Consider the following 14,754-nt stretch of genomic DNA (forward strand, 5'->3'; position numbering starts at 1 on the left):
GGGAAATGGAACACACACACACACGCACCAAAAAAAATAAGAATAAAAACAAAAAAACTAAAGCCAACCAAACATAAACCCAACCCACTACTCTAGAAAAAGTCAAAAGCTAAAACAAATTCCAGATGTACCGGTCTGAAGGTTTTAGCTTTTTTTAAATACACAACTACGTGTGCCTTTCACAAGAGCAGTCAGAACTGCAGGAGACGTTCCGTATCACTGCACAGGCCAGCCTGCCCGCTCCAACCGCCAGCACACCCCACCGCCCCGCCGGGCGCGTCGGGACGGAGGCGGCGAGGGGTGGCTGGCAGCCCTGACAAGAAGCTCGCTTACACATCTAATGGCTCATCACGTATGTTCAAGCTGTGCTTAATGTTCTTCAGCTCCGACATACTGAAACCCAGCAGCACAGATGGCTTGTGATTATTTATCGCCTTTAAGCATATATTCCTCCTTTTTCCGAAGAAGGATGCAACATCAATTTTCCACCCACAGAGCAGAGAGGAAAGTAATTCCATCTCTTTTTTAGAAGGATACGGCTTCTCGTGAAAGTAGTCTGTCAAAAACTGGTTCTGAGCCTCGTATGAATTGTAATCGTACTGTTTGGGATCTACCGCCAGGATGTGAAGATCCTCGCTGGAGGGAAGCTTCCTCATCTCAGTCCTGCTATTAATCTTTTGTCGTTTGAAAGGCACTACCCTTGAATTCACTTCTTTTTCTGGAGACAGAGCTATGCCAGTACTTAAGCCTAGAGCCTGCTGTTCCTTATTCCTTTGGTCTTCCGAAAGGAAGCAGGAATCCGACTGCTTCCTTTTCAGGATGACGGAATCATGCCTGTCGCCGTTCACCAACAGCAGCTCCTTCTTCTCACTACGCTCAAGCTGCATCTTCAGGCTCGAGTTGCTGTTTTTGGGAGCACTTCTACAACGGAGCAGATGTACGGCGATGGCCGTGAGAGTCATATTCCCAGTGTACACGCCACAACAGTGGATGCACTTGAAAGCAGGGGACTTCAAAATTGTATGTACAGTCGGCATTATATGGTGCCGCTCTTTCAGATGCATCTCGTAGGTCTCTTTGCTAACAAATGTACCGAGGCAAAAGGGACAGGTTAACACTTTCTTGTTGCATTTGTTGTTCACTTCCGCCACCTGAGGTTTCACTTTGATGTAAACAGGAACAAGTGTCCTTGAATTGAGGCCAGCGAGCACTGCCAAATGTAATTCTCTTTCACCAATGTCTTCTTTTGGTAACACTGTAGTGAAATCAAAGTGTGGAAATACAAGGTCACCCTGAGCATCATTACCTAGCTGGAATCCTCTGTTGCTGTAATCCGCGTGCAACTGCTTCTTGCCGTTATGTGTAGTTTTGTTGTGCTCCAGGAGGCTTTTTAAGTCATGGAAGGTAACTGTGCAAAACAAGCAAGCTAAGCCATGCATCAAGAGATGTTTCATGAGTTCCTTCTCAAAGAGAAAACGTTTACAAGAAAAACACCGGATTGCCTTTTCCGTCATCCACCTCAGAAAGGGCGCGCAAGCCGCGAGTTTGTCAGGTTCCGGGGTCTGCTCCATTTTTACTTCACTGAGTTTGTCAGGTTCCGGGGTCTGCTCCATTTTTACTTCACCATGTTTGTGGGCCACCTCCATGTGCACCTGGTAGACGTTTGATGGGAAAAGCTCATTGCAAACAGGGCAAGTCTTCCACTGCTTCGCCTGTCTGACAGCCTGGCTTGTTTCAGGAGCAGGGGGGGAGCCTTGTAACGATATATTCTGAGAGGTTAAAACCACAGGAGGAGACGGGGCACCAGCTGGTGACTGGGACAGCTGAGTTACTGTCCCCGACTGCATTAGCTGGATGGGCACTTGTGGAGGGGTAACGGTCGCTACTCCACCACCGGGAGGTACAGGCAAAGTCACCGACACCGGGGCAAGCGTGTAGGTAGGTATCCCGTTAACCTGCTTACCGGTTGGAATCAACTGCCGAAGTATAGAACCCGTAGTCAAAAAAGTTGTGTTTTGAGAAACTGCAGGTTGAACTGGCTGATTGACAGGGATAACCGTGGGAGCTACAGGTTGATTAAGCTGAAGAAAGCCAGGTCTGACGGGCTGTCTGACAGGAACAACCCCAGAGGCAATGGGCTGGTTGAGCTGGAGAACCCCCGACGTCCCCGGCTGCGCCACAGGAAGGACCCCGGGACCAATGGGCCTGTTGACGTTCCCAAGCGACGGGCTGACGGACAGAACTCCCGCTGCCACCGGCTGACTGGCAGGGGGGGCAGGGCGGGGGACAGGGAGCGCCCGGGCTGCCACCGCACCATTTATAGCACCAGCGGGCTGGTTAATTGGGAAGAGCCCGGGCCTGGCAGGTTGATTTAGAGGAAGAACGGCAGGGGCCACAGTTCTACTTACAGTCCCAACGGAATGATTTAGAGGAATAGCTCCAGCCCCCACAGGCTGATTAAGGGGGAGCTGATGGGAAACAATGACAGGCTGGGAAGGTGATGGCTGAACATTAACATTATTCTGACCTACAGGAAGATTACTGGACACAAAAGTAACACATGAGGGGCTAACAACCGCAGCAGAAGTTGTATGCGGAAGGCTACCAGAGGCACTTGGAACAGTCAGTGATCTGACTGTGTTTTGAACTGCTGTTGGCTGCACCACACTCTGGTTTTGAGTATTCTGTGGAAACGCAAGCTGGATGCAAGGTGGAGCTGTGAGGGAACCTGCAGGGGCAGTGGCAGGGCCCCCCGACCAGCCGCTGCCGCGTCTTGGGAAGGCTTTGGAGCAATATGCATTTGTTTCACAAGTCCTGGTTTCTTAATATGTTCTGAAATCACAGACCGCAGTTTGTTCTCCAGGTCTCGGTGCGTTTCAGCTGTCAAGACATGATACATTAAAGAATCTTGGCTGTTTGCAGAAGCATTACATTTTTTACAGTAGTGCTCAATAGAATTATTTTTACTTTCATCAGGTTTCTGGCCAAAATACGTACTTATTAAGTTTTGAAAATGGTTCATCAGCACATGTTTCTTCATATTGTAATACAGCGTGTCTGTGAAGTGACATTTTAGACACGTAAAGTTTATGATGTCACTTCTGAATTGTTTCATGCCATCCAAAATACTGACTGTATAGTTCTGTATTCTCTTATTAGATGAATGAAACATCCGGATATGTTTTCCCACTATTTTGGGATCAGAAGCAAATGCACATTTTGGGCAAGGAACCACCAGCTCTTGGTCCATTTCATCCTCATGGTAACGGTGCAAGTGATTCTTGAATGAAGTAAGCAATTTTGACGAGAACTTGCATAAGCTACAGCAGTACGGCTTTGTTCTGTATCTCTGCAAACAAAACAGAAACATCCGCTTAGAAACCGCCAACTCCTAAATCCCTGCTGTCTGTTTGAAAGTAAGTCTGCACTATCACCTGTCCAAAATGCCTTCACTGGATGTATAGCATGTATCTTCTCAGTTTCATGGAAATCTGTTTTTGAAAAGCAGACTTAAAAGATTACATACTTAAAGGGAGAAACACATGTGCCCTTTTTGCTTCTTTGTAATTTATTAAGAAGTCTTAAGTGAGTTCATTTCTACTCCAGTTCACAAGAATTAATTCTGAAGTCTGTTTTTAAAGATGGGAATCACAGAACAAGCTAAGAAGAATTTGTTTGTATGCTACTGTACGTAGGAGGCAAAGCCTTAGCAATTAGGAAGAGGAGACCTTTAAACCTGACACTTTTAAACCTTCATTTAGTTCAGGGCCACTTCCTATCTACTGGAGAAAAAGAAAGAAGAGAGAAGGGGGTTTTTTTTGTGTGTATTTCAGTACCCTACCCTTCACTGAAAGCTCTCCAGAAGCACCTCTTCCAGCAAAGCCACAAAAGCCCAGTTTTTAAAGAACATGTTTTTGGAGCCAGATTAATAACAGAAAGGAATAAAACTTCCTTTTATGATAAAGCAGCAATGACCTCTTTGTATTATCTCAGCATACCAGACTTCCCATCACAGTAATTTCATTAAGAAATTTCCTCTAGCACACTTATTATAGAGCACAGAGATTCTTCTCAGAAAAATATTTTAACTGTATAAAATTATATTTAACTATCTTCCACTCAACAGTGGTTTGCTCCCTCAATTCCATGTCACTTGACATTACTTGTCATACCCATATGAACATTATTTGCTCCTTTCAAAAAACTGGCAGCCCTGTCAATCACTTTTTCTTACCAACTCCCTAGGAAGTTAATCCTGGCTCCTGCCAAAGAACTACAGAATCAGTCACAGCAACTGGTGACAAATCTGCACTCTCAAACACTGAGTGGAACTTGTCTGTTCCCTTGGAAGTTTTTCACCTTTCTGTCTCTCATGAAACACCACCTGAAGGGAACAAGCTGTTCCACAGCATCCAGCCGAGTTGGATCACATACACGTCACAGACACAGGATGAAAAACTGTTAGTAAACATTTCTGCAGTTATTTTTTTGTCATTTCATAGAGCTTCATATAGATGAAGGTGTCATCTATAAGCAGGACTAGGAACAGTCTCCTGATGATAATCAAAGTCTAACCTCCAAATTGAAAAGACTGGGTCAGATAAAGCCATGGGCTGGCTAAGGCTGCTGAAGACGACACTGTGAATTAACCTCTGCAGACACTCTTTAGGTGTCTGGTCTCAGCTGTGAGCAAACAGCACCACAGCAAATTAGAAGAAGCTTCAATCTTACTTTTAAATGATACTGAGAAGAGAAAGGCCACTGATGCTACTGAAGCATATAGTGCACTATGCAAAGCTGCACCTCACCAGCCTTACTTCTGAGCAGGTCAGGTGACAAAGAGAAGTGACTGCTTATTTCAGTTAGTTGTCTGAGGCTTGGAAAAGCTGATAGACTTTAAATACTGGGCCCATACACTCTGTTCAATAAATACTGGGCCCATACACTCTGTTCAATAAATACTGGGCCCATACACTCTGTTCAATAAATACTGGGCCCATACACTCTTTGCTTCCCCCCCCAACCTATATCTGGTCTGGGTCTCTCTGTGCCCACAAACCTAAACCCCAGTGTAACACACAGTCAGTATTTCCTCACTGCCAAGTCTGAACAGTTGTTGTTAGGTGCAGTAAGAACCCTCTACAAGTAAGTGGTCCAAGTGCTGCATTAATTCAGCATTCCATAGTAATGATGTTTTTACTTCTTATACAAATAAGCACTGCACTGCACCACTAAGAAACTACCCCAATACCTGCACACTGGTAAGTCTAGGGGAAACCATATCCCATGCCTTCTTAGATGATTTTTTTTTATGGAGGTAAAAGTTATGACACTTCAGCATAAGAAAAAAAAAAAAACAAACCAAAAAAACCTTCTGTACCTCATGTTCTATCAAATCAGGACAAATCCTAAAGTCCCACTATTTAGCTCAGAAAAACCCAACAACAAATCCCCCAAAATCCTGTTTCAGCAGAACAGAAGCATGTGGAAGTCTGCTATTTTGACATTTTCTGTAGGAAACAAGAGCTCTCGCACATAGACACCTTAGAAAAAGCATTTTGTCAGCACGTTCTCCTTGCATACCCATCCAAGCTGCTTTCATGTTCTCAAGTCTACTAACAGCATCTCAGTTTTATAGAAAATCTGACAAAATAAGAATTCTTAGCCACTTAGGAGAAATGTAGCATCTTGGAGACGGACCAACACAACCCTAAACGGTACAAATGGAACCCAAAAATGCTTATTGGAGGCATTTAGGAAAACTCAGTTAGTCCCACTCCAGAGAACATACCCCAGAATGCAGTAACACTTCCACTGTGTAGTCTCACATTCCCCACAACCTAGAGACAAGCAGAAAGACACAACAGCCTCCAAAAACTGAAGTTCTTCCAGAATTACTAAAGGTAGAAACCACCAACTCATCTAAATAGACAACTACTCCAGGTTACTAACTTTCCAACACAGCTCAAACAACTTATTTTCCCCTTAAGGCAACAACTTTGGAGCAGAACATCCTGAAGAACTTTTCTCCTGGCAGCGCAATGCCGAGATACGTCAAGTGACACATGTCAAGGAACCATGGCTGTTTAAAGAAAATGGATAGGAACCAGTTTAGTGTTCAAAAGACATCGCTTGGCAAACCTGTTCCACAGCAACACATTACAAACTACACTGAAGTTCATCAGATCACATTCCAATCTTGGTTTCTGGACAGATACAGATCATAGAATCACAGACTGGTTTGAGTTGAAGGGATCTTTCAAGGCCATCTAGTCCATCCCCCCTGCAGTGAGCAGGGACATCTTCAACCAGATCAGGTTGCTCAGAGCCCCGTCCAACCTGACCTTGGATGTTTCCAGGGATGGGGCAAGATACTACTGGTCATGCTGAGTAGCTGAGTCAGGATCTGTATTTCTCCCTTCTAGTAAGGGATCAGGTCTCTGGCTGGTCTCTCTCCAGGCAACAGTGATGAAAGAAGATTCCCTCTCTAGTGCATGATTTTTACTTCTTTTCCATTTTACTGAAATGGTCCATCATTTTTCCTACAGGACTGTGGAAGGAAGACAGATAAAAACTCCTTCATCTTCAGCTTTAGACAGGAAAAGCTTCACTTGCTCTGTGTTCATCCTCCTCTTCCCTGTTTCATGTCTGGGGAGGAGAGGAAACTTCCCCTACTCATCTAACACACATCTCCCAACACTGAATTTCTTTCTTTAGTCAGAAGGTGGAGGAAAAGGCAAAAAAAAAAAAAAATTCAACCCTGCTAGGGCTCAGATAACATGCTGACTGGAGCCAAGAGATCTGATAAAAGGAGAAGTTTTACAAGTGCATAAAGAAGAAATAAAAAAGGAGTGGAAGAAAGGAGAGATATCATCATAACCATTAACAGGTTTTATTCCATTCACCTGAACTCAAAGTAGTCTTCACTGAAGCCTTACTTGCTAAGAGGCGAGATGCAACCTCTCTTTAGGGACCTAGTCAAACAACAAGTCACATTTGACTCTTTCATCCACAAATTCATGTGAACAGATTAACCTCCAGCCTTAAATGTGTGAACCCACGCTCAGGAAAGGAGAGGGAGGAGACAAAGCAGACAAAGGTCCTGAAGGGCAGCACGGATCGCTGTCTACTCAGTGACAGTTGGGCAAAGACTGAGTGGCTTTGTCAGATCAGCCTGGATGACAAGAGCTTTGTTAAAAAATGCAACTATTGCACTTGGCAGCCTCAGTTTGTTTTAAAGATGGTAAAGGCAGATTAAAATTAAAAAAAAAATCCTGGCAAGCCACCAGCACACTATTCTAAACCATTCCCTTTTGAATCAGCAAGACTGAGGAAACACTACCTTTTCTTCTGGCTATATTCTTATGCTCCACATACTACCTTAGAAACTGGCTAGAATGTAAAATTATAGCAATCTTTTGGTTTGTTGAACTCAACCCTGCCATTCTTGCAGATTCTAGCTTCACACAAGATTCCAGCTACAGAGAACTAAAAGCAGTTTCACAGGCACAAATCCAACAGGAGTATGCTTCCTACTGCAACCCTATCCCCAAGCTGCTCGTGATAATTTCAGCTTAGTCCACTCGCATCTACACGATCACACTTTCACCCTTCCAAATGAAACAAGAAGCACGCTGTATACAAGAGCACCTTCAGATTACACATCAGATGAGGCTAAAAAGGCAGAATATGAGTGAGACACCTTAAATACCAACGTTCAAGGCTGTATCCTTAAAGATAGCAAGCAGCATATACAGTTCTTATAATCAACTGAGGAAATGAAAGATTATTCCCTGACTAATGGTACTTAGATGCTAAAGATAAGGGTTTTTACAATAAAAAAGGTGTATTTTAACTTTCCCAGGACTTCTGAAAGTGATAAAATTCAGCAACTCCAGATGTACACCTCCTCAGAATTTCTAACACAAATATACATACCTTCCTTTTGCCCACAGATTCCCAAGGACAGACATCACTCCATGAAGTGTTACAAAAGTGTTTTTCACCTGGGTCAAAACTTTTAAGATTCTAAAAGAAAAAAGAAAACAAGAAATAATCCGCTTTTGCAGTCTGTTCTGGATCCAAAAATAGTCTCAGAGAGCAAGGAAAAAGAAAAAAAAAGGAAAAACCACACAAGCAGAGGATGAACAGAAAGTCCATACAGCATCTGGATACAGATCCCAAAACTCTGTTCAAAGAAATTACTTCTTTGACTCTGATTTATTTTACCTCAAATACTTGTTCACATGACTGCCTTGTAATATAGTAGGAATTCTGAACACTTCACAGTTACTGAAGATAATAGAGGAGTGAAAATATTTACACTTTAATTCCACTGCTTCCAGCCAAGTTCACAGTGAACACAAAGATATTTCCTCCTCCTAAATCTGTAATATTTCACTATTTAATTCCATTTATTAGCTTACCACTATGGTTTACTTTGCAACAGGTTTTAGTATTAAATCTTCATACCATTGCTACGCTTTTAACTTGGAAAAACTAAGACCTTCCCAGAAGCTTATTTCAAAGAGCAGCAGTATTTTTCTTCAAGCTGTAAAAGCAACAATATTATTGCATCTGGAACAACCCTGTCAGGGTAAACAACTTTCCTTACAGCGTTCTTCTAATCAATCCCATCACAGCAGTTTCTGTTCCTCAAGCTAAAGGCAGCTACTACTCTAAAACATCTTAAATTCATCTCCAATTTTCGGAGGCCTACACTTATCCAAACACAAACTGAATGAAACAGCACACTACACTCTTAGACAAAACACAGGCTACAAATCCAGGCTTAACCCACAGAAACCCAGCATCGCTTCTCCCCTCACATGCTGCTCTCCTTTCAAAACACAGAAGTGTTTTTCACCTGGGTCAAAACTTTTAAGATTCTAAAAGAAAAAAGAAAACAAGAGATAATCTGCTTTTGCAGTCTGTTTTGAATCCAAAAATAGCCTCAACAGAAAGCAAGGAAAAAGAAAAAAAGGAGAAAACACATAAACAGAGGACGTTTCTTCACTCAAAGTTCTACAAGATGCTTAGAGGGCAAGGTGTTTTCACCTCTGCACCAAACCCCACTGGAACAGCAGAACTACGTAACAAAGACTATTTAGACTAGACCATCTTCAAGAGAAATGGAATTCATAAATCCAGTAAGTCTATGGTCAAGAAAATAATGCAATATTTATGTGACATCTACAAGCAACACAGGATATACTGAGCAACAAAAAGAAACAAAGCCTCTAGCAATCAAACAAATACACAATCCTATTTAATGCAGGCTCTGTCTGCACTAGGTGGCTGTCCACATGGGGAAAATGTGAAAATCCCTGTGTGGGTATAACAGATTATAGTGAGCCACAAGGTCATGCCAGTAATAATTGGATTTAGATTAAATTATTCAAGAATTTAGAAAAATGTAGCTAAGTTTGCAATAAGCTTTCTAGCTTTTTTCAACCTTCAAGTTTCCCCAAGAAGAATCCTGAAGAGCTGAGGGTCAAAGAAACAAACCTCTTCCATTCTAGTCAACACCTAGGCACTGAATGAGTCATTTATCTGCCCTTCAGCCAAACCTTCTTAAAAAAACCAACCAAACAAACAAAAAAAACCACAAACAAACAAACAAAACACAACCAAACCCAACCATGTCAGAAAGAATCCTTGCATGGAACAAGAGAAATCCCACAGCCTTAGAGAACATGAGGCTTTTCTTACATATGTTTGATAGAGAAAGTGGAGAGACTCAAGATTTACTAACAATTCTTCAGCCAAACACTCTGGAGTGACTTCCACATACATTGTTAAAAAGAGTCTTCTTGAAGTTTATGGCCTATCCCAAACACGTTCTGCTTTTGGTTTGAGTGCTCTCCACCCAGAGGGGCTCCTAGACTTGAATCATAGAATCACAGACTGGTTTGGGTTGGAGGGACCTTAAAGATCATCTAGTTCCACCCCCCCTGCCATCAGCAGGGACACCTTCCACTAGACCAGGTTGCTCAAAGCCTCATCCAACCTGGCCTTCAACACTTCCAGGGAGGAGCAGCCACAGCTTCTCTGGGCAACCTGGGACACTGTCTCACCACCCTCACAGTGAAGAACTTCTTCCTAATATCTCATCTAAACCTCCCCTCTTTCAGCTTAAACCCATTTCCCCTTGTTCTGTCATTAACTGCCCTTATGAAAAGTCCCTCCCCAGCTTTCTTGTAGCCCCTTCAGGTACTGGGAGGCCGCTATAAGATCTCCCCAGAGCCTTCTCTTCTCCAGGCTGAACAGCCCCAACTCTCTCAGCCTGTCTTCATAGGAGAGGTGCTCCAGCCCTCGCATCATCGAACACCAGATTCCCACAAGCCAAATGCATGCGATTGTAAATCTCGATAATTTTGCTAAAAGGGCCGTTTCCTACAGAGAAATATTCACTGACAGAGAAAGATAATGATTCTTCTCACTACCATCAGTGCTGTTCTCAACTCTTGCTTTAAACAGAGATCCATGTTGAGGACCAAGAAGCAAGCTTTGATGGGCTAACTTGTTAAGCCCTTCCCACGTTTCTCACTTCCAGGAGAAGGAGAAGGGAAAGGTAACAAAAACCCTCCTAATTAATCCTAATGCATAGTGGGTATTTCCAAGTTTAAAAGAAAGACACTTTAAGAACTGTTCTCCCTTCTGTGTTAAAACCATCACTGTTTTCCAGAACAAAAAGATAAAATGCTGAGAGTTTAAATTAAGATCACAATACGTAAAAGAAGCTAAAATTGTTTACTAAAGGAAAGCTTCTGACATTAGAGTACTTAAAAGTACTACTCTGAGAATCAAACTAGTAACCTAGCACAAAAAGGCTCATTGTTTCTTCCAGCAGAAATCAAGTAAGAACTTTTAGACCAAATGGATTAGGTTTTAGGTTCCAAGCTACAAAAAAAAAATACTAGTTATATGTGAAATTCCTTCACCTTCCTCACAAACTACTGTCCATTCTCGTGCCTTATCAGAACAGTTTAAGACCAATTTTAAGACCAGATGGCAGGTCAAATTTGTACCTTATCATTTCATACAGTTTCTGCAACTGTCCAGCTTCCTCACGAGGACAACGTCCAGAAATCAATCTTAATATTTGAGAAAAAAAAAAATAATAAGATAACACAAACTTCAGCTACTTCTCACCTATTAAGACATCATACACCCTCCTCTACCAAAAAGAAATACCATCATCATATGAGCCAAGTACTAATCAAGTTTCAAAAACCATTGTTCTGGCTGATGAAAGTTTTACCAAAACCAGCCCCAGATTACCTGGAAAAAACAAACTGAAGTTATGAACCTAGTTGAGGGAGAATTATTTACAAAAAATTAAAATGGTATTTTTTTTGGCCCACATCTCAAAGCTTTTTCCAGAATGGAAATATTCACTGTGTTCCCCACCACCACCAATTATTAAAAATGAAATAAAACCAAAGACACCCAAAAACCAGCCAAACACAAACCACCTTATTCCTCATTCACCATTAAACTCCATCCTGCAATCAAAAAGTTAGGCTGCAATCAATTTCACAGCAGAAAAACTGGCATCGTCAAAACACTTATATTTTAAAGGGTCAAGACAGAACTGCTTCTGGCTTAGAGGTTTAATTACAAAACAATATACAACCCAATAAAAACAGTAAGAAAATGGAAATCACTAGATAAATACACTTTTCCCTGAGCTCTTACAACATTTATTTAGATATATCAAACATTGTTCAACTGCAATAACCAAGAATGTTTCAGACTTTGTTATGCATGTAGATCTTAGTCATTTTTTTCCCCCCCAATCATTTACCTATACAGTTTTTTGAAAAAACACCACAGAAGACAACAGCCTCCCTACAGAGAGTTAACTTACTTTAGTACCATCATACAGAATTAATCCAAACTCTAGACTACGTCAACATGTAGTCATGAACATACTGGACAGCAAAAAAGGCCTGTGCACCAGCTGGCTGAAACACACTCCTGTTCAGTCACTGTGCTTGCATTTTTGCTGGTGTTAGCCTGCCAATCCGATGGTGTCAATTTTTCCTGCCCAATATTTTCTCCTCAAAGTGGCAACAACAGTACTAGGTTTATCTTGATGGCCCCAGTCCACTTGCATATACTTTTTAAAGATGCAGAATTGAACTTCAAGTCAGTAAGACAAGTTTGGTGTTTTTCCCTGGATGCTTTTGAGTAGACTGGAGTCTTCATCTGCTTGTGATTTTAAAAGAATCACAAAAAAGTTCCTGGGTAGTACACCAATAATGTTCCATTCATCTGTAGCCTTTTTCCTGAAGCTGTACTGTTCCCTTTTGTTGACATGTTACTAGCAGAGAATAAGCAGCACCATTTATAACACAGCTTCTTGAGAAATGAGTTTCTTTCAATGGGATGTACTAAAACACTACCTTCCACCCCTGGTGTATGAGTAGTCAGTCATGAGTAATCCTTCAAGTAAAGATCCCACCATAAAGATCTACAGCAGAGGAGTATTGTACACTAAAATGTGACATATTTTTCAAGGGTTCACATTTCAGACTAGTTTACATTCTTTCAAATGCTTTACCTTTAACAATTCCCTGCAGCTGTCGAGCCCAAGATCCACAAGAATGCCCTTCACCTTTTTTCGAGCCTTCCTGATATTATCAAGGTTTTGAACAGGAATTTGAAACATTTTGCACTTTTCCTGAAAAAGAAACATTAAAAAAAAAAAAAAAGTGATGGAAAACTTGAACCCAGGTGCTTGTATTTCACAGTGTTAAACCAAAAACTCAAGTCAGAAAAACGAATTCTTAAATATGAAAACCCAAAAGCCTGAAGCCAAAGAACTGGTCTTATTGGTATTTCCCAGTAGATCCCTTGCTTCCTCTTACAGGAAACAGAATCTAATTTGGGGGGGAAGGGAAATCCTTTACATTTCTTCTCTCCTATCTAAACAAAATTCCAAGGTTTGCTTTCAGATCTTTTTGTGCCTATATTGCAGCTATACTGTGTTTTGTGGGTTTTTTGGTAAGAGAAAACAAACACCAGAATTTTACTAAATTCTATTCAGAAAATTACTGTAATCTCATTTAGGAAGGAGCAATTCAACACCTTTCACCTCGAACACTATTGTCAGGATGAGAAGCTACTTTGATAATTTGGTTTGTTGTCATGTATGTACACGCTTAAAATATGATTGCTACTAAAATCTAAATTTCCTGCAGAAGTTTCTGCTGCTGCAAGCTGATATGGACCTTGGCATAAAACAAGCTACCACAATATTAATGCAGTAGAAATAAAGTGTAGTTAATGTACTGTTAGCTGAAGTGAGACAAATATATCTAAAACCCATATGCTTTTAGGTCTACTCCTCTGAAGTGTATATAGTTCTATCACCTTCCTCTGCTCCAGAATTTGGATTTATATCCTGCTCCCTGTAGCAAGCTGTGATAGCTGGAGTCTAATATACAGAGATAGATGATGACCAAAGCAAGATTACAGAAAGACAGGTTATCTGCTGCAGGTCACCTATTTGGAGAGTTGTTGTGCTGCATGGTTGCCCATCTGTCTAGAACAACATACCACCAGGAAGGGTCTAGTGCTTCCCCAACAGCTAGGCTTGTATCTCTCCCCATGCAGCTGGGCTAAGGAGGAATCAGTTGCTTATCTTCAGCTCCCAGTACATGGTAAAGTATCCCCATGGTTTTAGCCTTTATCACCTCCTCCCTGGATTACAGCAAAATACAATTTAGACTGAGATTTAAGAATGGGCACAGAATGTAACAGAACTACCCTGCAGTGAAAAAGGTCACTGGGAGCTTCACGGGTATTTCTTTGTTCTTAAATAGCTGCCAAAGGACTCAATTACTGAGTTGAAGAGACCTCAGTCCTCCTTGCTAAGCAATTCACCCATCCAGGATAAGTTCTAACAAGAAGAAAAAAATAAATAAAGAAAATCCCCAAACAGTAATTCAGTCTTGATGGTCCTGAATGTCTTGATAAGCTGTACTTCTCAAAAAAAAAAAAAAAAAAAACCAAAACAAAAACAAAATCACTGTCAACATGAAATCTTTGGCTTGAAAGGCAAGACTTTCCCCATAAACAGTTGAAAAAACCCCTCCCACATAAGACAGAAGCTACAAGCCTCACCAAAATAAAAAAAACCCACCACAACCCACCCAAAAAACCTTTTTCTACTCTAAATGTCATCATTCAAGAAAAAAAAAAAAAAAAGCCCAAACCTTAATTTCTGTACATAACATACAATTGAGGGGGTTTTTAAAATTAAAATTCAAACAACTCACATGCTATTCTCCTCTTCTTCTCCCCCTAAAGGACAGGTGTGTGGAGAAAAATGGAGAGAGAGCCCCATTTGACAAATGCTAGTCTTGTTTTCTAGCGTTTTTTGTCAGTAAGAAGTCTGGAAGACATCCTGATACCATTGGGGTGGGTGTGGAACAGGAACCTAAACAGAATGGAATAAATCAGAGTAACTAGTCTGGCATTCATCAAAATCCAAGGAGTACAATCAAGATGTAAAATGCCCTTTTTAAAGCAAAGTCAACTGGGAATTTGTATCCTCTCCGGTTAAAGCTTTGTGATCAGCCGCTCTATGCCATCAGGCAGGTTATGTGCACCAACCCCATGGTCCACTGCAGGTGACAACAGAGCTGACAGGACGTCACCATGCTCAGATTAGCCAGAAGGAGATGTGGTTCAATACATTAGGCTTCACTGGAAACTGTTCCTCCATCTCAGTCCTTTAACTGA

General features: G+C 41.5%; 1 protein-coding gene across 1 annotated transcript; it reads right to left on the reverse strand.

Annotated features, from left to right (window-relative positions):
• Window positions 1-329: 329 nt before the first annotated feature.
• ADNP2 (ADNP homeobox 2) lies at window positions 330-14,418 on the reverse strand. The gene is given in 5 exon segments (XM_010171284.1): window positions 330-2,758; window positions 2,761-3,349; window positions 7,939-8,028; window positions 12,569-12,688; window positions 14,289-14,418. Coding segments are annotated over 4 exon segments (3,216 nt in total). The 5' UTR covers window positions 12,677-12,688; window positions 14,289-14,418.
• Between the last annotated feature and the right edge of the window lie 336 nt (window positions 14,419-14,754).

This window comes from Antrostomus carolinensis, unplaced genomic scaffold, assembly GCF_000700745.2.
Source record: "Antrostomus carolinensis isolate BGI_N321 unplaced genomic scaffold, ASM70074v2 scaffold20637, whole genome shotgun sequence".
In the NCBI taxonomy this organism is placed as follows: Eukaryota; Metazoa; Chordata; class Aves; order Caprimulgiformes; family Caprimulgidae; genus Antrostomus; species Antrostomus carolinensis.